We start from the raw sequence: 25,000 nt of genomic DNA on the forward strand, positions 1-25,000 counted from the left end.
AAAATTTCTTCAGCTGTGAGGTTAATATAGGGGGGCAGTTAATATGGTGTTAATATGGTTTTGTTTCTTTTAACTTGCATAAAACACTGTCCTGCGTCTTATACACAATGCGGCCTATATGCGGGAAATTACTGTACTGCACAACTTCATCTTGTTCATCTTAAGCTGCGGTTTGACTTTTTTCGCTTGGCTTAACTTCCTCTTGTGTGGGCCCTTTGCTGGAAGTGGCATCTTTGTTCAGGTTCAGGAAGTTCAGCGGTGCCCAAAATCACCCACGATACAATCAAAGAATCTCATTGTCTTGGCATTTGGTCGCAGGGAAGGCGTGTCTTCCAAGCAAACGCTCAGATAGATATATGGGTCCTAATAATTGGATGCAAGCATGTTTAGGCATGTACACTAGAGGCAATCTAGTCCAAACCAAGTGAATTGGGGGAAAAAAAGAATGCAAAAAATGCACAATGGCTAGAATGAAGGAGCTTCCAATAATATAATGTTGCTAAGACATGGGCAGCTACCTCCTGTGTACAATCCTCATGCAGATGTGTGTGAGTAGTAGCGGACACTTGTCACATCCACACTATGCTCAATATCTACAAAAACGCTGGCCATTGATGTTTGTTAAGCCCAATTCACACCAAAGATTCTCGATGCAACGAGACCGAGTTGCATGTGAATTAGAAGTTGCATGTAGTTGCAAGAGCATTCAACATGACACAGTTGCAAGGTTTTAAGTAGGGTTCAGACCAAAGATTCGAGACGAGACAAGCCGGTCAGGAACTTTTGGTGTGAATTGGGCTTTAGAACGTCGCTGCTTGTCTCGTCTCGTCGAGAATCTTTGGTCTGAACCCTACTTTAAAGTGGCAAAAGTTACTATTCTAGAACAAAGTTCAATAACTTACTGTAGTATTTACAGCATTCAGAAGGAACACATTCTATTCTAGGATATATATTTAGTCTTTTTCTCAGACTACCAGTCACCATTTATCCATGATTATTTAACAGACCTACTGTATCAGGATCAGTCTCTCTGGTCTAATTGGAGCAGGTCGATACAGTTTATGACAGTTGACAGTTATTTCAGTTCCATGAGAATTAAATACAAATGTGTAGGCTATGTCCTCACCCATGTTAACGGGTGGAAACCCCCTAAAAACTAAACGTAAAAATGACAGTTTATGAACAAATAAAATACCTTCAATAATATAAATCAATAAAATGTTTTTTATGTCGAGTGAAATCAAACCAAACCAAAAAGATGTATGCAAAACATGTGTGTGTCATCATATTATGTAATATAACTTGCATGTGAATTTTGTGAAAGTGACTTGATCAAATCAGGCTGCTAAGCGTTTGTGTTGACGTTGGCCAGGACTGCTGTAGATCAGTGATTGAAAGCTCACAGCTGATATTTATGGAGTTCCTTCTGCCAATACCTGACCAGGAACAAGGAAGAGGAGACCGAGAGGACGTCACATATCAATCTGCACATTACTGAGGGATGAGGTCAAGTGTGTCAGGTATTTTTTTTTTTATTGTAACCAGGAATCAAGCAAGCAAACCCAAACAAACAAATAAAGATCATAAATTGTGACATTCTGATTTGCACGTCACAGACTGCTTTTGGTCTCTTTTTCCAGCACAACATGCCAGTGTCCAAGGGTCTGCAGCAGATTTACTAAAAACTGGAAAAAGTGGCGTGACATAGCAAATGCTGAGTTATTAAAAAAAAAAGATGACTACCTTGTGGTGTGGTATTCCTTGGAGGACTAATTGTGAGACTTAGAGTGTTACCATGTGTGCAATATTGGAAACATCTTTATAAAATAAAACATGCATGTACAGTATTTTTTCCAAGGGAGGTGAAATAAAGATTTGCTGCTCAGTGCTCACAGACGGATGCTTTTGACTTCTGCAGTAATGACAACGTCTAATGGGACAGTGAAGAAGAACATCCTCTTTTTGGAACACATGTCATTCCAGGCCCCAGCTGTGGCGCCACTGGCTGGGGCACCTGGACCGTACCCAGGCGACCTGAGTTTCGATTCCCGCCCCGCAGTCCCTTCCGGATCCCAGCCCTACTCTCACTTCCTGTCATTCTCTACTGTCCTGTCTCCATAAAGGCATACTAAACATGAAAAAAAAAAAACATTCCCAAATGATCTCCAGCACCCACAAGAACAACATGAGCAACCCTTCATGTCACTTCCAAGGGACCATTCTGTTTGACCATTTTAATACCAAAGGAAAGCCTTATTTATCAAAGTATTTCAGCTATTCTATCAGAAGAGATTAAATAAGTGAACATTGGGTCACTATTGTGAATGTGCATACACATACTGTATACATACTTTACATGTCTGAGTTCCTGCCTGAACTGCTATTTGGCAGAGTCCGAAATTCAAGTCTGCAGTTTGTGGTAAGATCCGTATCACAGAGCAGTCTTCAGGATGAGTACTATTGCACCCTGTTGTACTGATGCCGTCCTTAGCTGGACGAGGAGGGATTCTGTGAAGTAGTCACTCTGTCCTTTTACACAGAATAGACAGAATGGGCATAGTCTCTGAGAGAGTAACGGCTCCATCTCGGCCTTCACGGCTCTACCAGGCTCCTCTGAAGCTCTATCCAGGTGTTATTTATTTATTTATTTAACCTTTATTTAGCCAGGATTGTCCCATTGAGACTGAGCGTCTCTTCTGCCAGGGAGTCCTGGTCAAAATGGCAGCCAAACAAATAGTTCCAGACACAGACAAACACATTAACACATAAAAAAAAACCAAGAAAACATATTTACATAAAACACAGTAGCAGCTAAAAGTTTTGTGAAATACCTCTAAAATCAATGACATTCCTCAGTGCACACAGTATCAGTTATCAGTTATCTACTCTACTTGGGTGTACTCTGTTGGGACTATTGGGCCCTATTGGTTGGCCATTTTGGTTCTGAAGGGAAATGTGTGCACTCACAAACGGGGATACTTCAAGCGGGCCTAAAGATGTCTGAGAAATTCCGTCCAGATCGCTACATGTATCTTATTCTAGCAGGTGCTAATTGTGCAATATTTATCCAAACCACCAAACCAACAAACCACCATCCTAACCCTTCCAGCACAACTTATTGCCAGTGTCATTTTATTGGACTGTGGTATCATCATGTGTATTTTTTGGATTCAGTCTGAAGATTTTTTTTTTCTCTCCACAGACTCAGGTTACCAAATGAGGAGGAACTTCTTTCATGCGATACCTGACGGGGCGGGACACGGAGAGTAGGGCCATTCCAGGAGGTCATTCCTGAGAGCTTCTTAACAGATGAAAGACGCCTCACCGGTCCTTTTGTGGCCACTGCACTGCCTGATAGGAGGAAGGAGAGAGGGAGAGAATAGATGCTGTAAAGCAGAGTGGAGTGAAGTAAAAGTTGTAGAGTGTCAAAGTAGTGAATCAACACTGACACTGACACTGACACTGACACTAACTCAGTCATAGACAGTGCGAGATGATCAGGCAGGTTAGACTGTGGCTCATGTGCGTGGTGCTTGTGGGGAGTTGGGGTAGCCTAGAGTGTTCTGGCTACAAGGAGCCACTCATGGTTATGAAGGAAGGAGACATCATCATCGGGGGACTCTTCCCAATACACGAGAGTGTTAACATTAGGGAAGGCGAGGACGGACGGCCCTCTGAACGAAACTGCACCAGGTGAGCAAGAAGCACTAATACTAATGATACCACTACAGTAATGTCCTGTTTATTAGCCACATTGTGAATAAGCCGCAGGACAGTGTTCAAGTTAAAAGAAACAAAACCATATTAATACCATATTAATTGCCCCTGTGTATTTAACCTCATAGCGGAAGACATGTTGCTAAATCAATGTACAGTATAAGCCGCGGCTAATAGTTGGGAGATTACGGTTTTACTAGTACTATCAGTTAAGTTGTGAAGCAATAATGTGCCGATAATTGTTTCTCTCAGAGCTGCGGGGTTTTTTTCGACAGTAAAAGAAAATTTTTTGTTTTGCAATTCAGAGTAGCCTATAAGATAATGGTCATTCTACTCTTCATTTGCTGCTTCATCCTAACAAAATCCCATTTTGCACAGAGTCCTTGATTATCTGGTTGCATACTAATTGATTACTCTAGTTACTAAAATGGAGGTGTTGGTGACAAGGTTTATAGGTTGAGGAAATCGTCTGGCTATGATGTCGGACTTGACAAGCGACCTCAGCCCACCTGTGATTGGGTGGTATGTGACGGGGTTGTGCATTCCATGATGAAATGGCTCTAGTTATCCAATAACGGTCAAGTTATTGACCTGACATACGTACATGACTTCAATTAGAATGTAATTTGCATAGCAATGATAGTGTTAAAATGAAAGTAATGAATAGTAATAGTGATAGTAATGAAAGAAAAGAAGAAAAACTATGTAAAAGAATGTCAGAATTTTTCTTGGGTGCTCTACAGGCAGACATTACAAAAAATTATACAGTATACTATTTACAGACAAAAAAAGTTCATGTGAGGGGGTGGTAGGTCAAACCAGGTTAAAGGTAGGTCAAACCAGGGACTCAAAACAATAATAAAATATTTACCAAAACATCATGAACATCATCGGAAAAATACATTTAATTCTGAAAAAATAACAAAAGTTTGATAAGAAAATGTCATTTACGTGGTGACATATTAGATGCACATGTCATGCTGGGCAACGCAAACACATGGAAATGGCCATGCATTTAAAAATAGTGTGATACTTAACAAACATTTGCTTTAGGCTTTTGAAACACACTTTGTTAAGTTTGTGCCGTATGCATCTCATCACATGTTGTGGACGCAAATAGCACCCCGGCCCATTCATAGAATGACCCTAATAATAATAATAATAATAATAGTAATAATAATAGTGAAGATACAGAAAACAATGTAATGCATGGCATTTGGATTATTTTTTTAAAAAAAAAGAGGCCTTCATACATTTCTTATACTGTACATAGACGTTTCATTCTCCCTACAATGTGCGTAGGTGTGTACTCATGAGTTCTATATCGAGTCCTGTTTAGCAGGATTTTTAAATTCACACACCTCGATGTGTTGGTGCAGGTATAGCGTGGCACGGTTGCTTCAGGCTCTGATGCTGGTGGAAGCAGTGGAGGCTGTGAACCGCTCACCTCTGCTAGGTAACCTGACGCTGGGCTACCACGTAGTGGACTCCTGCTCGGACGTCACCACTGCAGTGGCGGTGACCCACCGATACCTGGACGACTTCAACTCAGTCTGCCCAGAGAATGAGGAGCGCCCGCACAGATCCGGCAACGAGAGCATGCTGGAGAACCACGAGAACATGCCGGACAGGAACGCGAGCATGTCGGAGAACCACGAGAGCATGTCGGAGAACCACGAGAGCATGTCGGAGAACCACGAGAGCATGTCGGAGAACCACGCGAGCATGTCGGAGAGCCACGAGAGCAACCTGGGCCCTGGGCATTTTAGACCCGCCAACGTGCTCGTAGGAGGGTACCACTCGGAGATCTCCATCGCTGTGGCTAGACAGCTGTCCATCAAGCAAATCCCACAGGTAGGCTCAAAGTAGAGAGACTCGGATTCTGATCAGGAGAAGGCTGGCAGCACGCCACACGCCACATCATTATTATACATGGTTATGGGGCGTGTTTTAATCTTCCTGGAAGTTAACCCGAATTCCCCCCGCCCCCAAAACATTGATGACGTCAATTCATACTCTGCAGTCATGTGGCTACCATGGATACCTGGCAGGCAAGAAATGACCACAGCTTGATCACACAACAAGTCTCCGGCATGTTTACACCTCAAAACACTAACTTTGGTATATAGTAAAACTGTCAACATCCTGGCAAGATGTTGTTGCTGGAGAATGATGTTCTTGCCTGCCAGCCATTAGTTGTGACATCACGTGCAAAGTATGAATTGCCTTAATCTCTGATGACTGCTTTACTGTTATGCACCTGTCCATCGCCTACTGGAATGCAGTCGAATTAATGGGCCCAAAACTGTCTTAACCAGGCACACTTCTCAGTGAAGCAACTCCAGACTGAATTAGCAATAAAGCATTAATACATTCATACATTTCGATTGTGTCACACTAATCCCAATGTGATTGTTTTCAATCAGATCAGTTATGGCTCCACCACAGGGATTCTGAGCGACAAATCTCGCTTCCCAGCCTTCATGCGGACAGTGCCGGAGGACAACTTTCAGGCTCAGGCCATCGTCGACATCCTGGTGGGCCACAAATGGACCTGGGTCGGCCTGGTGACCACCGACGGGGACTACGGCCGCTACGCTGCTCAGCGCTTCCAGCTGCACGCGGAGAGACAGGGCATCTGCATCTCCTTCAGCGTGGTGCTCCCGGACATCCTCGACGACGCGGTGCTCGAAGACGGCATCGGGAGAACAGTGCGCCACCTGGAGGAGGATCCGAAGGTCCGCGCCGTGGTGTCCTTCGCCAAACCCGACCACATGATGTACATCATGGAGCGTCTTACCCACAATGCCACGGGTCGCGTCTGGATCGCCAGCGATAACTGGGCCACCTCCAGTCGTGTGCTCGAGAGACGCAATCTCAGCGACGTGGGGACCATCGTCGGGGTCACCTTGAAATCGGCAGACACAACGCGGTTCCAGACGTACTTGGACAACTTGGATCCTGACCCAGCTGCTCACTCCCACAACACCATCCTGCGCCAGTACCTGTGGTCGGAGGGCAAGGGCTTGACCCAGCCTGAGCTGGGAGCAGCGCTGAAGAGGAAGATCTACCCATACGCCGTGTTCAGTGTGGGGCTGGCAGTCAGAGCCATAGCCAGCGCCTTGGCCAACCTCTGCGCAAACAGAGACTGCAGAGGAGGCAACAACTTTGAGTCATGGGAGGTAAGACTTCATGATTATCAGAACTCTGCATCTGTTCATGCAAAAAGATGTTTGTCTATGAACTCTCTGAATGTGTGCTTACAATTGTTACCCCTTATTCATTTCATTGGTGGCTCCTCAATGTAGCTGAAGCATGCCTTGAGGACCGCAACCTTTGAAATAGATGGAGACTCATACAGATTCAATGAGCATGGGGACATTAATTCTGGATATGACCTTGTGCTCTGGAGGGACCAAGATGGGGAGCTGGATGTTCATGACATCGTGGCCAAGTACAACATCAGCTCTCGCAAGTTGTACTTTGTGGGAAATGGCGACAAGAAGGTCTTCAGTAAAACAGTAAGTGAACTAGAAAAGCACTCAGAGAGCGCAGATCTCCGCCTGCATTGTTCTAGGTTGTCATATATTTGAACCTAAACTATTCAGAAAGCCACCACGTGGCCATACCATGCCATTACACCACTAAGATAAATACATAAACGCCTCCGGAATCCCGACGGAATTACGGATCACTCCCTAAATGTAATCGTTTCTTCACCGGGTCATGTCCGACCTTCCCTGAAAATGTTATCGAAATCCATTCATCACTTTTTGAGTTATCTTGCTAACAAATAGACAAACAGACAGACAAACGTCGGTCCCCGATGGCAGCTGGCAGATATGAGTATATATTTTGGGTTTGTGTGTTTCAGGGAAATGTAACATCCAGGTGTTCTGCCGACTGTCAGCCAGGATATAGGAAGGTGTCCCAAGATGAAGGGCCTGTTTGCTGCTTTAAATGTACCAAATGCAGCAATAACACCTACAACAATGGAACAGGTGTGCATACACACAAACACAAACACACACACACACACACACACACACACACACACACAAACACAGCCACAGCCACACACACACACACACACACACAGGCTACTGTTATAGAGTGTTGAGTAATAGCCAAATATAATTTCATAATATCATACATTTACACATGATAATTCATCACAATTACTTGAATTAAGATAATATGTAAACCACCGACTGGTTACTTTAATATGTCTGCTCTATGCACCTTTTCTGCAGACGCAGAGGACTGTATGAAATGTGAAGATGGCCAATGGTCTGAGGAGGGTAGCACCAGGTGCCTGGACAAAACGATTGTGTTTTTTGGTTGGAAAGAGAACTTTGCGATCGTCTTGTTGTCGTTTGCTGCGCTGGGTGTGCTCCTGACGCTGGTGGTGCTGGTTCTGTTTCTGGCCCGGTGGACCACGCCCGTGGTGAAGTCCTCTGTCGGGCCCATAAGCCTTCTGCTCCTCTTCTCTCTGCTCGGCACCTTCGTCAGCGCCGTGCTCTTCGTGGGCAAGCCCAACGACGCCCAGTGCCAGACGCGCCAGGTGCTCTTTGGCCTCAGCTTCACCGTGTGCGTCTCCTGCATCCTGGTCAAGTCCTTGAAGATCCTCCTGGCCTTCCAGATTGTCCCGTCGGTAAAGCAGATCCTGAAACGTCTCTACCAGCCCTACTTGATCATCGCATTCTGCGTCTGTAAACAGGTGGTCATCTGCACCGTCTGGCTCATTCTAAACCCTCCCAGAGCGGAGGGGGAACAACTGGACCACGATAAGATCATCTTGCAGTGCAACGAGGGCTCGTTCCTCTTCTTTGGCCTCATGCTGGCGTACGTCGGCCTGCTGAGCCTGATCGGATTGGTCATCGCCTTTAAGGGCCGGAAGCTGCCGAACTGCTACAACGAGGCCAAGTTCATCAGCTTCAGCATGGTCATCTACCTCATCTGCTGGGTGGTGTTCGGGCCCGTTTACGCCCAGGCTCACGCGGGGGTGTTCCTCCCCGCCGTGGAGATGATCGTGATCCTCATCTCGGCCTACACGGTCCTCTGCTGTCACTTCCTGCCCAAGTGCTACATCATCTGCTTCAAGAGCCACAGCAACACACGTGAGGTGTTCCGCCGGAAGCTGTGGGACTTCATCCGTCGCAAGGACGACGTCGAGGGACGGCGCAAGTCGATGTCTCCGAGCGTCTCCTCCGACAGCTTCCAGAACAGCACGCTCTCCGGCTCCCTGAGTGGATCTGAGCCCTCGCTGACTGCAGAGGACGAGAAGGCTCAGCTAGGACGGATGTCTCCAATATTCATCCTGCCTCCGATGCTGAATACAGTGCTGCCACAACCACCAGAATCACCCAACAGCTCCCAGAACAGCACGCTCTCTGGCTCCCTGAGTGGATCTGAGCCCTCGCTGACTGCAGAGGACGAGAAGGCTCAGCTAGGACGGATGTCTCCAATATTCATCGTGCCTCCGATGCTGAATACAGTGCTGCCACAACCACCAGAATCACCCAACAGCTCCCAGAACAGCACGCTCTTTGGCTCCCTGAATGGATCTGAGCCCTCGCTGACGGAAAAGGACGAGAAGGCTCAACTAGGACAGATGTCGGATTCAACGCTGCCACAACCACCAGAATCACCCAACAGCTCCCAGAACAGCACGCTCTCTGGCTCCCTGAATGGATCTGAGCCCTCGCTGACGGAAAAGGACGAGAAGGCTCAACTAGGACAGATGTCTCCAATATTCATGCCGGATTCAACGCTACCACAACCACCAGAATCGCCCAACAGCTCCTCCGAACCAAGCACCCCGAGCTCAGAGGGGTAGCCTAAAGAACGTCATAACGCTGTCCTCTTCCTGTCCATAGTGCCCATATTTGGAACATTACCGCTGATGTAAACGTCCGGCTTCAGAGAGTAGAATCCCTACCGTGTATTGGTTGTACCTGTGCATTTAAAGGTGCGATGTTTTGCAATTTGTAAGCTAAAACATTTTTTGTCACATACAGCAAACATCACCTCACCATGGGTGCCTCTCAACATCTCTCCTCGATCCTCGATCCTCGATGATCAGTGGCAATATATTGTAGATCAGAAGCGTTCCCACTGATATATAACTAACACTGGATAGACTATCCCATTGTTGCAGCCCCATCATTCTTTATCTAGATCAGTGAGGACGAGGATCGAGGAAGGAAGGGAGGGTGTATAAAAGCCCTAATGAGAGGCACCCCATCTGCTAGCTGCCTGTGCTTTTACACTGTAAAAAAATGCAGTGAACAGCCCAGGCTCCAAAAATGCAACGAAAACAACTTGGTCCAGCCTGGACCATAAAATTAAGACAAACTGTGCCAGCCAATCACCGATGAGATGCACGTTTAGGAGAGTTTTAATTGCACGGGAAGGAGTGGGAGAAAGTAGCGAGCTCTCTGTTTTGCTTGAACATCAACAGAAGTGACATTACCCATCGTCGCTTAGAGCAACTTTAAAGTGATTTCACTAATTAGCTGATCTACCTGGCTTAAGGGTCGCACTAATTAGAATCAGCTGATTAAGTGAATGGTTGGAACAAAAATGTTTTGCCTGATGAGAAGACCCAGTAGGGTCGAAACGTTTCATTCTTTCATTAAATCGGGAGCAATTTATCAGTGTTGCGGACATTACATTCCTTCCATAGTTCCTCTCCATTTGTCGTGCACCTGCAAGGTGGGATGTGCACACAGCTGCTCTTCTTAAACGTTGGAACAAAAATGTGGCAGGACTTTTACTCTCTCAAGACAGACTTTTACACTTCTGAATATTACTGTGCTAATGCTTCGTTGAAATGTAACATGCCTTAATAAACTGTCGAAATTCAGAGGTAGAATGTATGTTATTGCAGCATTCTAACTACCCATCTCAAACTTTAATCTGACCACTCCTGCTAGGAGTGGTTCATGTTTGATTTTCTTGTCACTACAAAGTTCGCACCAATTAAACCAAGGGGGAACACATAAATTAAAGTGTATCATCAAATGAGCTGTGAAGACAGTATTTTCCATTGACTAAGCTCTTCAGAGCTCGGGGATTAGCTAAGAGTGGTGAGCCAAACAATTTCAAAATGTTCTAACCACTAACAGGCCCAAAATATTGCTCAAAACAGCACCAAACCTCGTCAGTAGCTTGCTCTGGGTCCACTAACAGGCCCAAAATATTGCTCAAAACAGCACCAAACCTCGTCAGTAGCTTGCTCTGGGTCCCTATAGGTGAAACAAAGCACCAATAATGTAGTTTGCAAACCCGGAGTTTATAATTGAAGACTGCTCAGAACACTTACCAACTGGACTTACGAAGGAAAGTCAAGATCTCACGTCACATAATTGCCTTACTGTATATGGATTTTCCTTCGGGAGGAGCTGGTAAAGGGAGAGTTGGTAAGTGTTCTTACAGTAACAGTCTTCTGTAATAATTTCCGGGTTCGCAAACTACAATATTGGTGCTTCGGTTTATGTGTGATCTAGAGCAAGCTACTGACGAGCTAGAGGAAATACTGCTGTAGAGTTTGGTTCTTTACTGTTGTTTGCACTGAATATAATTTAAATCCCCCTTCCTCCTCATACTATAAATATGCTGATTGTTCTGACTTTATAGTTACAGTTTAGTAGGCAGTTTATCGCCATCTAGAGGTTATTCTGATGTGCAGCTGATAAGTCATAGCAACCATGACAGACATCTTGAGATGATATGCAATGCAATGCACATTCAGTTATTCACTGAATTATCATCTTTATCATTGTATGTTTGAACCATTGTATGTCATTTTCATTATTCATTAAAACCAGAGCTTGGAGGCTAAAACCTGACTTTGAGTTTGCTTGTTTGAGTTTAGTGTGTTTGTGTGTTTGTGTGTTTGGTACACATGAGGAGGATAATACAGTAAGGCTGATGATCATGAGGAATGACGGAATAAAACTAAGGGGTCTGCCTCAAAGACAAATCAGCTTAGCTCTGGGATCAATGGAGTCTGTTCACTTGTTGTAGCACTAGGCTACTGTTTGAATGCAGTGAATCTTGTCAATATGATCATTAGGATTCAAACAATGTTACTGATAATGGCTCACCTCAGTGGGGTTTGTAGACCTAATGTAGATCCTAAATAAACAATGACCAGGATCGTATAGGTCTACAAACCCAACTGAGGTGAGCCATTATCAGTAACACTGTTTGAATCCTAATGATCCCAGAGCTAAGATGATTTGCATGTAGTCTTTGAGGCAGACCCCTAAGTTTTGCTCCATCGGCACAATTCAAGGTCTCCGAGTGATTTTGACAAGGTATACAGTACCACCCTAGAATTAGAAAAGATGGGATATTTGGGGTAACCGTTTGTGCTGTTGCAAGCAGTTTGAGGTGTTTACAAACTGTTTAAGCCAAAAAATGAGACAGAACGAAGACAGCCCTGTAATATAGCGTTTGTGATCCAGGTGTGTGCTATGTGATGTTCTTAGCATTTGACTGCATTGCATCTCACATCAGTAAAAGAACAGAGCCTACCTATACAAATGTGAAAAAAACAGACACAAATAGATAATATATGATAAAAAGATCAAATACCATTAAAAATAGAATAGTTTAGTTAACACAGACAATAAAGGCAGACACAAAAATAATGGATAGTTTCTCCCTCTAGTCAGCTAATAGCATACATGAACTTAACTCCACAGGCACAGTACAGTAGATGGACTTGCCAGAAAGACGTCTTGTAAGTTGCTCTACATATATAATAGAATAGAATAGAATAAAGTCTTTAATTGTCCACCTAGGTGGAAAATTGTCTATCATATTGTATGATGAAAAAAATAGCTCAGAGTTGAATTGACATTGAGTTGAGTTGAAAGAAAGACACACATCCCCCCTCAGTAGAGAGTCATTTATGTATGTATGTTGGTATGTACAGTATATGTTGAATGCTGTGTTTGTATGGCTGCTTTCCCCTTGGGGATGAATAAAGTATATCTAACAATCTATTATCTATCTATCATGTATATGAAGGAATAAACTTTCTGGCAGAAGTCTTCCTCTACACATATGTTTTTATTGCATTATTCCAAGGTTTGCCAACAATTTAGTAAAAACAATTAAAATTGATTACATACAATAACACATTTTGATTCATAAATGAAATAAAAATATTTGTAAGCCAAAATAAGTCTTTTTCTATAAATTCATTTCATGATTTCTATAAATCTAAACACTCTTGCATTTTTGTAGGCCACAGTACCCTTAATGTGCATAAAAGCATAAACATACACATTGTATTAACACTTGTTCTGAGGTATTTGTTAACCAGTAATTAGATTCCACAACAATATCATTAGCATATGTGCTTATACTTGTGCACTTACAGTACAGGATGCAGAAATAAACTAGAAAAGCACTCAGAGAGCGCAGCTACCTCCGCCTGCCTTCTTCTTCCTAGGTTGTCATACATTTGAATCTAAACTATTCAGATCGCCACCACATGGCCATTACACCACTAAGCTAAATACATAAACGCCTACAGAATTACGGATCACTACCAAAATGTAATCGTTTCTTCCTTGGGTCATGCCTGACATTCGCCGAAAATTTCAGCGAAATCCATCCATTACTTTTTGAGTTATCTTGCTAACAAACAGACAAACAAACAAACAAACAGACAGACAGAAAAACGCCGGTCCCCGATGAAAACATATACCTCCTTGGCGGAGGTAAATAAAATATGTAGTTCTAGAACGCCGAATGGCTTCAATGTACAGTAGCACACCTCACAAGAGACTTTTTGCGCTTGTTTATCAGAGTGGTCCTGTCCCCCGTTAAGAAGGTGTTTTCTGTTGTTGCTGTTGTTGTTGCTGTTGTTGCTGTTGCTGTTTTTGTTGGTGGTGGTGGTGGTGGTGGTGATTTGGGTTTCAGGTGGGCACTAGACATGGTTGATTCCGGCGAGACGCGCCCGTCAGGCATCTCCTCTCTGGGCACCAGCGATGCCAGCGACGTCTGGGAGCTGGAGGCCTGCAGGGGGTGGTACGCCTGCCCGTTGGAGCCGGGGTCGTCCGTCAGCAGGATGCTGGGTGGCTCCAGGGACGGCCGATGGGAGTATTCGCGCACGTTCTGGCGGAAGGCTTCCTTGGTGTTGCGCTCTTTTCTGAACAAGATGACGTAACACCTCGGCAAGAACAGCGTGCAGAGGATGCCGTAGGCCGTGAAGAGGATGACGATCATCTCCACCGCCGGGAGGAAATCGCCCACTTCCGCGTGGAAGTAGACGGGCCCGAACACCACCCAACAGACGAAGTAGACGACCAAGGCGAAGGTGATGAACTTGGCCTCGTTGTAGCCCTCAGGCAGCCGCCGGCTATAAAAGGCTACAACAAACCCGATCAGGGACAGAAGGCCGATGTAGCCTAGCATGAGGCCAAAGAAAAGCATGCCGCCTTCGTTACACTGCAGTACAATCTTGTCTCGTCTGAGGTCTTTCCGTTCGGCATGGGGAGCTTCTATAAGAAGCCAGGCTGTACAGATCCCCACCTGGATAGCTACACAGGCCGCAATGATCAGGTAGGGCTGGAAGAGTTTGTCTAGAACCAGCCTTATTGAAGGGTCAATCTGGAAGGCCAGGAGGATCTTCAAGGACTTGACCAGGATGCAGGAGACGCACACAGTGAAGCTGAGGCCGAAGAGCACCTGGCGCGCCTGGCACTGGGCGTCGTTGGGCTTGCCCACGAAGAGCACGGCGCTGACGAAGGTGCCGAGCAGAGAGAAGAGGAGCAGAAGGCATATGGGCCCGACAGAGGACTTCACCACGGGCGTGGTCCACCGGGCCAGAAACAGAACCAGCACCACCAGCGTCAGGAGCACACCCAGCGCAGCAAACGACAACAAGACGATCGCAAAGTTCTCTTTCCAACCAAAAAACACAATCGTTTTGTCCAGGCACCTGGTGCTACCCTCCTCAGACCATTGGCCATCTTCACATTTCATACAGTCCTCTGCGTCTGCAGAAAAGGTGCATAGAGCAGACATATTAAAGAAACCAGTCAGTGGTTTACATATTATCTTAATTCAAGTAATTGTGATGAATTATCATATTTATGATATCATGAAATTATATTTAGCTATTACTCAATACTCTATAACAATAGCCTGTGTGTGTGTGTGTGTGTGTTTGTGTGTTTGTGTGTATGCACACCTGTTCCATTGTTGTAGGTGTTTTTGCTGCATTTGGTACATTTAAAGCAGCAAACAGGCCCTTCATCTTGGGACACCTTCCTATATCCTGGCTGACAGTCGGCAGAACACCTGGATGTTACATTTCCCTGAAACACACAAACCCAGTGTTTTGTTAAGTATTGTTACTCTCTCTGAATGTTTAACACTCTGTAAAGGATCATGAGATATGTGTATATGTTTTGGTAACCTGACTTTCGCCAGATCCTGTAGTTCGCTGTCTGCTTCACACAAGGATCTGGGACTTCTCGATAGGAGATGTATTTATGAAGGCGGGTCCTTGTAAAACATCCTCGCATGTGATTTGATAAACCACTTGCCTGTTATCTTGAATGACATGCTAGGCTTCTTCAAGCTCTTGCCAAACCCGGTCGGAAGAAGAGTAAAAACATCCTTGCCACCAATAAATGTTTTCAAAACTATACTCGATAGATTCGACAAAACGGTTGAAATAGCAGAATCAATGTCAGCACAAGACTCCTCGCTGCGTGCCGCCATTGTTATTTGAATCAAACACTCGCTTCGGCGCTCCTGATTGGTTGCTCATTTTTTGATCACTGCCAGGGGTTTGGATTGCCCTCGCGTCCAGACCCTTGTGTGGAGCTCAGCGAAACGCCTCTGGTGGAGCATGGCGGAACTACAAGGGTCTGGCGAGAGTCAGGCTAATGTTTTGGTGCTCTATAAGTGAAATTAAATTGAAACTGAAATTACAGATGGTTGTGTGCAAAGAGAGAGGAAAGTGGGCAGTGGGAGCTGATTTACCACAAGGTTGGAGATCTTTGCTTCATTCACAAAGGAGAGATCCCGTGAGCTGATGTCGTACTTGGCCACGACTTTGGTCATGTCCACGTTCTCTCCATCCTGCTCCCAGAGGATGACATCGTAGCCAGTGTTGAGATCACCGTGTTTATCGAATTTGTACTGATGAGTATCGTCTGGCCCCAATGTAAAGTTGCTCCTCCGCAAAGCACTCTTCAGCTGCAACCAAAACATTACATTTAGCAGACCCTTTTTTTGTCCAAAGTGACTTACAGTACATACAGTATGTCAACTATATTGTCCCCGGAGCAACTTGGGGTTAAGGTGCTGTGTCCACCAACCGCGTTTTAGGCGCCGACGGCGACAATTTTCAATATAAAGTCTATGTAGCTCAGCGTTCACAGCGCTGAGCGCCCTCGCCGGAAGAAAGCTCTCGGGCGCTGACCTTTTTTACTGCAGCGCTCAGAGCGCTCAAAGTTGAAATCTGTTCAACTTTTAGAACAGCGCCGCCGGGCTCGTCAATGGCACTTCTCGTTATAAACCGTCTCTGGTTTTGGTAACGTAGCAACAATAAACACTTCTCGAAGCGCCGAGAAAAGAAGGTTGGGGGCGCTCTCAGCGTAAATAACGTGTTTGGTGGACACAGCACCCTAATGTGGCTTGCTCAAGGGCACAGTGGTGAGAGCCAGATCAAACGTGGTGCATTTCTAAGCAGGTAAGAGGGATAACTATATTGTGTGGCGGAATAACATTGAGAGCACTTAGACTCTGCGCAGTAACATCCTCACTCCAAAGTGAAACTGAAAGTGCAAGAGTGAGGATATTACTGTGCCACACAATAGTTATCCCTCTGCTCTTACCTGCTTAGAAATGCACCACGTTTTATTTTGTCTCACCATACTTGGTCGTGTGACTACTCATGTAACTGTATTTTAATAGGAAAAACATGGAGGTGTTTGGTCGCTTCTAACTTCATCTCTGTTTGGATCCTAATGAATGCATTGGGCTAGCTAAGTGCGATCAAAGTTGCGCTGCGCGCCAGAGCCAGTGAGAGCACCCATTGAAACGTGAGAGGTATGTATCAACTCGTCTTAATTAAGGGAATAACGTAGTTTAATATGAAAAAACGGTGAAGTGTTCCTTTAACCCACCTCTCTCACCCCCATCTCTCTCATCCCTATACCTCTCCCACTCCCACCCCAATCTCTCTCACCCGAGATTGTTTTCTGCCAATCTTCACCACCCTTTTCACTCAAAGGCAAACCAAACATCCAAAAATACACATGAAAACAAGAGCATAATAGTGGCAATAAGTGTAAAAATGGACCCACACCCCATTCTTACCTCCCATGACTTAAAGTTGTTGCCTCCTCTGCAGTCTCTGTTTGCGCAGAGGTTGGCCAAGGCGTTGGCTATGGCTCTGACTGCCAGCCCCACGCTGAACACGGCGTATGGGTAGATCTTCCTCTTCAGCGCTGCTCCCAGCTCAGGCTGGGTCAAGCCCTTGCCCATCGTCCACAGGTACTGGCGCAGGATGGTGTTGTTCTGGGCATCCAGGTCAGGATCCAGATGCTCCAAGTACCTCTCAAAGTGTGACATATTTGAAGATTTCAGGGTGACCCCGATGACAGTCCCGATGTCACTGAGCTTTCGGTCCTCTAGCACGCGGGCAGACGTAGCCCAGTTGTCACTGGCGATCCAGACGCGTCCGGTGGCGTTGGGTGTGAGCATGCTCATGAGGTACTTCATGTGATCTGGTTTGGCAAAGGACACAATGACTCCGATTCTGGGATCCTTTTCAATGTCTTGGACGATTGAATTTATCACCTGTGCCAGATTTCTGTCGTCTAGAATGTCTGAGAGCACCTCGCAGAAGGCAACACAGATGCCCTTTACCCTCGCGTGCTCTTGGAAGCGCTGGGCAGCGTAGCGACCGTAGTCCCCGTCGGTTGTCACCACGCCCACCCAGGTCCAGTTGTGGTGTGCCAGGATGTCGACGATGGCCTGAGCCTGATAGTTGTCCTCCGGCACTGTCCGCATGAAGGCTGGGAAGCGAGATTTGTCGCTCAGAATTCCCGTAGTGGAGCCATAACTGATCTGTAAACATACAATCAAATATCAATTTACTTGAGATTTTCTTTCACATAAAGGTACGCGTAGACTAGGCAAAGGTTTTGCAGCTGCTATTTTACATTATAATGGAAGTCCTTGGCTCCGTTCGAATCGGGTAAAACTGCTGCCTTCTAAGATATCTAACTAGAGAGCAAGGCAGCGAAGGCCGTTCGAAACCGAAAAAACTATTTTCGCTGCCTTCTAAGATATCTTAGATTTCCTGAATAACGGTCAATTTTGAGGGCAGCATCGATGTACACTTCAAGCCGCCTTCTACCCATAATCCTTTGCGGCCACGTCTGAATCAGCTTGAAAACAAAACAAACATGGCTGCCGATATCGGTAAATGACTGCCGAATCTGTTGAAATGTCATTTGTGTAACGTTATTTAGCTTGGATTTGTAGAAAGTAGATTGAAAATAAACGATTTACTACCTGGTTATACCATTGTTGTACCCACTAATAACGCCTGGTCTGATATATTAGCTGCCAGTGAAACTATTTTATACCGTTAGCCTGCTAGCTTACGTAGGCTAATTTAGTTTAATCTAAAGTCATGTCTAGTTAGAGAGCTCTCTATTTAGGGAGGGAGGCAGTAGGCAGCTGCCTTCCGATTCGAACGGAGCCCTTGTCTTCTTTTAAAACGTGGTCGCGGGCGTCCCTCTCTCTTTTTCTGCAGCTCAGAGCTGTTTAAAGTTGAGAAATGTTCAACTTCTAGCGTTGCGCTGTTTTTTGACAGCTGACCAATCACAAGCGGATACTTTGCATATCACAAAAAGACGCTTCCGGCTGCTTTTTGGAACAAAAACAATGGCAGATTTTATAGAAACTGAAAATGCGGCCAGCACAACTTCTACAACTTCGGAAATAGAGGCCAAGTCTGAAGGTACCCTTAGCCAGAATAACTCTAAAGAACTTATTACTCTCTAATATTTCCTTAAAGGAACACTTCACCGTTTTTTCATATTAAACTATGTTATTCCCTTAACTAAGACGAGTTGATACATACCTCTCACGTTTCAATGCGTGCACTCACTGGCTCTCTGGCGCGCGGCGCTACTTTGATAGCACTTAGCTAGCCCAGTTCATTCATTAGGATCCAAACAGAGATGAAGTTAGAAGCGACCAAACACCTCCATGTTTTCCCTATTAAAATACAGTTACACGAGTAGTGACACGACCAAGTATGGTGAGACAAAATAAAACGAGGTGCTTTTCTAAGCAGGTAAGAGGGATAGCTATATTGTGTGGCGGAATAACACTTGGAGCGCTTAGACTCGGCGCAGTAATATCCTCACTCCAAAGTGAAACTGAAAGTGCAAGAGTGATGATATTACTGCGTCGAGTCAAAGTGCTCCCAAATGTTATTCCGCCACACAACATAGTCATCCTTCTTACCCGCTTAGAAATGCACCACGTTTTATTTTGTCTCACCATACTTGGTCGTGTGACTACTCGTGTTACTGTATTTTAATAGGGAAACATGGAGATGTTTGGTGGCTTCTAACTTCATCTCTGTTTGGATCCGAATGAATGAACTGGGCTACCAACTCCGCCACACAACATCCAGAGCCAGTGAGTGCACGCATTGAAACGTCAGAGGTATGTATCAACTCGACTTAGTTAAGGGAATAACGTATAAGTTTAATATGAAAAAACGGTGAAGTGTTCCTTTAAAGCAACACTAAAGAACGTTTTCTGTCGCATGCATGCTATTTGTTCATCCATCAAATAACAATGTCCACAGACAAGGTAGAGTATTGTGACATCGAAGCAAGTCAAATTTGTAGTTTCTTATGTCTCATGATTCCATCGAACTACAGATCCGCTACCCGATCTGGCAAACTTTTAGTGCGGTTATAGTCGAGAGGGCTGCGAAGCTACATGTAGTTCAGAAGTGCAGTTCACCTTGTTACGAGTTGATGAACCTCTGAAATGATTTTGGAAACATCATCTTAAGGTACAAAAAACTCTTTGCTGTGTTTGCTTTAAGCAGGGGTAACGAACAAACGACTTGCCCATGAGGCCTAAATCAAGGTCTCAGTGATTTTTAAGACAATTGAAAAAAGTAGAATGTCCTAAATGGACAATGTGTTGGCCAATACATTTTTCCACTTCCTCTGACCCTCTTGTGTTACCTGTGGGATTTGTTTGATGGACAGCTGTCTAGCCACAGCGATGGAGATCTCTGAGTGGTATGCTCCAACCACAACGCTGACCAATCCCGGGGGACGTGCAGGCCTGCTGTTGTTCCATCCAGGTGTGCTGTTGTTCCATCCAGGTATGCTGTTGTTCCATCCAGGTCTGCTGTTGTTCCATCCAGGTCTGTTGTTGCTCCATCCAGGTGTGCTGTTGTTCCATCCAGGTCTGTTGTTGCTCCATCCAGGTCTGTTGTTGTTCCAACCAGGTATGCTGTTGCTCCATCCAGGCCTGCTGTTGTTGCAAGCATCTAGGAACCTCTGCATAACAGCCACTGCAGTGGTGACGTCCGAGCAGGAGTCCACTATGTGGTAGCCCAGCGTCAGGTTACCTAGCAGAGGTGAGCGGTTCACAGCCCCCACTGCTTCCACCAGCATCAGAGCCTGAAGCAACCGTGCCACGCTATACCTGCAAGAACACACACAGGTAATGATATTAATAATAATAGGCCTAACACAATGCGTTTCTTGACCTACGCCACATGTGAATTTTGTCACTTCATGTGAAGTCAGATGTAAATGGAAGACTTCCTTATCAGCTATTTGTAACATTCAGGCCAAACCTGTCCGGCTGTCATGCATGATGATCAGTATCAGATTTCAGAGGAAACATTTTTTCCATCGTCTAAAAGTAAATGTTGCCTGACGTTGCACTATTCCTTTTATGCCAGCGTTTCAAACTGCGCTCTTAAAACAAATATGTTGAAAACAACACAACTTGCTTTGTTTTTAACACATACAGTATCTGTATCCAGGTAGGGACATACAGTAGCTTGTGTTTGTCATTTGTTTGTTATAGAAATTGTCTTGCAAACAACACAACTTGCATTGTTTTTGAACACATCTCTGTGTCCAGATAGGGACAACAACACATTCGTTGAGTGTGTAGGCTAATTTATGTTTTGTCATATCTAGATATTTGTTTTATTTCTACAAAAAAGTCTACACGGTTCTCATAAAGCCCTTTAACCAGCTCTTGTAATATAAGGTCAATCCATGAACTCAAGCCCTGCTTGTTTGTGCGACATTGATAACACAACATTAACAATAGGCTTAGCATAGGCTATAGTAAGTTGTCACAAGCAGTTATACATTTAAATATTAAAAAGGAGATATCAACAATGACACCTGGGACATGCCAGGCTCTATTTTTCTGGAGCGCACTCAAGATCAGTAGCCTACCCAAATAATTAGAGTAGCTTAACCAACTTTGAAGTTTAATAGCCTATATCTGCAGCGGAGTTGGCGCATGGCGAACAAAACCAATTTATGACTACTTGTGTCCCGGAAAATATAATTAAATATCCGGAACAGTCACTCAAAAAAGAGAACAATTCGAAAATCCTGTGTATGTGAGCATCCTAATTGGCCTATTGGCTACAATTCAACTGTCGCCTAGTACACATTGACTATAGCCTACATAATTCTTGTAAAAATGTTGACTAGTGGTGCTACTGTAGGCTAAGTAAAAATAATTCTAAATGGCATTAAAGGTTGAGGAACTTTGTATTTATTCTTTCACAGAGAGCTGTTTTTCATAGTGCTCACCTGGTGCAATTTCGGCTGGACGGCCTTCCATCGTAGTTGTCTTCGAAATCGACGCTCTCGTGCACAGGGAAGATTCCACCGATGATGATGTCGCCGTCCTTAGTGGCCTCGAGCGGCCTAGTATAGCTTGAACCATTGAGACTACCCCAATTCGCTATGACCAACAAACACAGGTAACACAGCCCAGTGCTGGTCGCCATCTCTTGTCTTGTCTTTGCACATCTGATTACTGTCTGTCAATGAACTGTAGGCTACAGTAATCTCCTCTTCACTTTGCTTACACTCCCACGCCGTGGTAAATGTTAACATTAGTTACTCATCCTACATGACAAAAGGAAGGCATCTCATATTTCAAGAGCAACTTCCGTCTCTTCTCTTATCTGAACCCAAATCAATGAATTCCAGGACATAGGCTGTCGGTGGGCTGGCTCATCTCCAAGGTTTAGGCTATTTTTTTGAAGAAGGACATAGAATGGATGAATCAAGTATTGTACTGTGTTCTCTAATGTTAAAATAGTACTATAAATTCAAATAATATATAGTATTTTACTATATATTATATAGTAGCCTATATATTTGATTCATAAAAAATAAACTCAATTGCAATTTTACAAGCCCAATTAAAACCTTATATTTAAGCTGGGTATTGAAATGGTCCTTTTGACTAAATGGCGCTCTCTTTGGCATGAACTTCAATGGCCTTGCGATATTTGACATCACAAGTAGACTTTGTTCTAATTTTTGTTTTCTGTTTTTTAGTGGCTGTTTCTAAGTTCAACATTTTCATATGAAGGAGGGCACAACCATGCCTCGTGTTCATGATAGCTCTTTCGTTATGCACAACCTCTCCTGATTCATCAAAACCAAGACAAAAATGATTTCCATTTTATGTCACCTTTGAATATTTAAATATTTTGTAATGTTAAAACAAATGGCATGTATTGGGCTGTAGCACATTGCATTGACACAGATCAGTCCGTTTCCTATTAGATCTAGAGTGGTCAAATATTAAGTTACTTTAGAAATACTTCAAGTTCAAGTTATTTATGTGTCATTTAAAGTACAATATGTAGTGAAATGTTTAATCATCTGACATAGATCTCGTTTTAGAGCTTATAAGTAGCTTACAGTGGGTATAGTAAGTAATCACACCCATGCTAAAGTTGACTAAAAAGAGGAATATAAAATCATTTTTTGAGAATTGATTGTAATGCCTTAATTCAAAAAATGAGTAAAAATCAAACCGCTAAGGACACTAATTTTCTTTGTGATTGAAGAATGTATCGTAAATAGATGTTAAATGTAAATGTTCTTCCTTAAATACAGGTTGCATAAGTATTTGACCCCTATGTTAAATTCCCATAGGAGCAGGAGGATTTTTTTTAATATGTTTTTATTTTTAAAGGCCAGCTATTTCATGGATCCAGGATATTATGCATCCTGATAAAGTTCCCTTGGCCTTTGGAATTAAAATAGCCCCATATCATCACATACCCTTCACCATAGCTAGAGATTGGCATGGTGCTTTTTCCAGTTAGCCTATTAGCCTGTTTGATTTGCATTGAGCTCAATGAGCAACATTCATACACACACACACACATACTGTACATAATCTCTGATATACTTCCTGGACAATTGTTTTCCCCTGTTTGACAAATTCATGAGAATTCTACACAGGACCACACTTACTGGTAGCCTAAATATAGAACGGGTGGATTTTCCTCTGCCGCCTTCATGTCACCAATTTCACAGGAATGTCTACTTGTATACTACATGGTTGAGAGCCCAATGTGTACAGAACTCATCAATGTTAATCTCCCAGCCCTTCATAAAGGCCTGGGGTCTTAGCCTTGAGCTCTGAATTACCAAGTGGCTATTGTTGGAATATATATTAAAAAAAAATACAGTAACACTTCACTTGGTGTGTAGAGTGACATGACACGGTCATGACACATTAACTCTAACCCTAACTTGTCATGACAAAACCCAAATGACACTTAATGACGTTAATAAGCGTTGTCATAAATGTTTGAGTTGTTTATGTGTATGACATGTTCACGACAGTGTTATGTCACTCTTATGTAGATACCTTCAAGTAAAGTAATCAAAAATAAAATATGTTTTATGGCAGTAGTTACAGTTTATATGAACGACACTGCAGTCATATCAAATGAACACAATGGGTTTACAGTTTGTTAAACCATTCAAACGTTTTCATGAAGCCAGTCTGCCCAGAATCACTTAGTATCGAAAGCATGTTATTCATTGATCTGTAGGTCTGTTGAGAAAATTACACTAGACAATACTAGAAATCTTTCCAGCAAGAACACACTTTATTAATGAAAACATTAACACAAGGTGCTTTACAATAAACCACTTGGACCAATTAAATTATTAGTGGCTGAGGATGTAAAGATACACATATTTGTACTGAAGGATTTAGCCGTACTCAACAGTAATCAACAGTAGGCTGCTTGTGGACCATGTTTCAAATTCAAGTTCCCACAAAAACAAGTGGCAAGCCATATGTCAGTTTAGTCAATTAACATCACAAACATTTGACAGCTTTTCAAAATGTTATTCCCCTTACGCATCAGCAACATTGTCAGTACATTTTAGGCTTGCAGTATCTAGGCATACCGTAGCCTACCGAAAATTAACCGAATCGTGATCGTCAAAAACTGAGGTAGCCTATCTAAACTGTGATTTGTGGGTAGTGTTGCACCTCGTGTGGCTTCGGTATTGTATTGTGAGGTTGCAGGCGATACCCAACCCCAGTGACAATTTGGATTCACCGGGCAGTTCAGGCTGGAAACCTGCAGATCTATCTCCTCTGTTCCCTGCCAGAACCTTTGGCTCCAAAGGATCACAAACTATAGCTTATCCCAGAGCATGGCTCTGGCTTATCCAAAATAATGCACCGGATCGTTGGTCTGATTGGTTGAAGGATATTATCCAAGCGTATCATGATTTGAGCGATGCCAAAAGAGCTCCAAGAGAGCACGCCTCTCGTGCAGTAGAGATAAAGCACAGACTCCCCATACTAATGTTCAATCTTAAAAGATTGAGGGTAGTATGGTGATAGCAAGCCTAAGCACATATCCATATGCGGTGATATGTCATATGGTCATACAGTATGTGTTGTTGGAAGGTTCTTCAGTGCTCTTTGGTCCAGTGTGGCCATCTCTCCATATGAGGTTGGGGGTCAGACAGAGAATGTATTTGAAGAGTTCAGATGCCAAACCCTCTAAATCCATCTTACCACTTTTCTTTTAAATTCGCTTTTTTATGATTTTTTTTTTATCAGGCTTCTATATGATTTTGCCTACAAATTAATATTTCAGACCAGGAAGAGAGTGGTATGTAGCGTGTTTTGAAGCAAAATTATTTGATTTACGCATACTATGTGTGGA

General features: G+C 43.8%; 2 protein-coding genes across 2 annotated transcripts; one reads left to right on the forward strand and one right to left on the reverse strand.

The window, feature by feature from the left end:
• Positions 1-3,583: 3,583 nt before the first annotated feature.
• LOC134097439 (G-protein coupled receptor family C group 6 member A-like) lies at positions 3,584-9,556 on the forward strand. The gene is made up of 6 exons (XM_062550313.1): positions 3,584-3,693; positions 5,097-5,571; positions 6,144-6,899; positions 7,026-7,238; positions 7,628-7,718; positions 7,971-9,556. Exons 1-6 carry the CDS (start codon positions 3,584-3,586, stop codon positions 9,554-9,556), a joined length of 3,231 nt encoding a protein of 1,076 aa, XP_062406297.1.
• A 3,226-nt stretch (positions 9,557-12,782) lies between these two features.
• Positions 12,783-21,902, reverse strand: LOC134098428 (G-protein coupled receptor family C group 6 member A-like). Its single transcript, XM_062551474.1, has 6 exons — positions 21,588-21,902; positions 19,980-20,448; positions 17,074-17,826; positions 15,733-15,948; positions 14,933-15,059; positions 12,783-14,738 (listed from the first exon to the last, which is right to left on the reverse strand). The coding sequence occupies exons 1-6, from the start codon at positions 21,785-21,787 to the stop codon at positions 13,495-13,497; spliced, it is 3,009 nt and encodes a 1,002-aa protein (XP_062407458.1). The 5' UTR covers positions 21,788-21,902; the 3' UTR covers positions 12,783-13,494.
• Between the last annotated feature and the right edge of the window lie 3,098 nt (positions 21,903-25,000).

The sequence above is a fragment of the Sardina pilchardus genome, chromosome 12 (genome assembly GCF_963854185.1).
Source record: "Sardina pilchardus chromosome 12, fSarPil1.1, whole genome shotgun sequence".
Lineage (NCBI taxonomy): Eukaryota > Metazoa > Chordata > Actinopteri > Clupeiformes > Clupeidae > Sardina > Sardina pilchardus.

What these genes read in the sequence shown, in the direction of transcription:
- LOC134098428 (XM_062551474.1), bottom strand. Translation starts at nt 21,787, where the DNA reads ATGGCGACCAGCACTGGGCTGTGTTACCTGTGTTTGTTGGTCATAGCG. An exon ending in TCCAGCCGAAATTGCACCAG is followed by an intron (nt 20,449 to 21,587) that starts GTGAGCACTATG and finishes GTGTTCTTGCAG; the next exon opens with GTATAGCGTGGCACGGTTGC. An exon ending in CCATCAAACAAATCCCACAG is followed by an intron (nt 17,827 to 19,979) that starts GTAACACAAGAG and finishes GTATGTTTACAG; the next exon opens with ATCAGTTATGGCTCCACTAC.
- LOC134097439 (XM_062550313.1), top strand. Translation starts at nt 3,584, where the DNA reads ATGGTTATGAAGGAAGGAGACATCATCATCGGGGGACTCTTCCCAATA. An exon ending in ACAACTTTGAGTCATGGGAG is followed by an intron (nt 6,900 to 7,025) that starts GTAAGACTTCAT and finishes TCCTCAATGTAG; the next exon opens with CTGAAGCATGCCTTGAGGAC. An exon ending in CACCTACAACAATGGAACAG is followed by an intron (nt 7,719 to 7,970) that starts GTGTGCATACAC and finishes CCTTTTCTGCAG; the next exon opens with ACGCAGAGGACTGTATGAAA.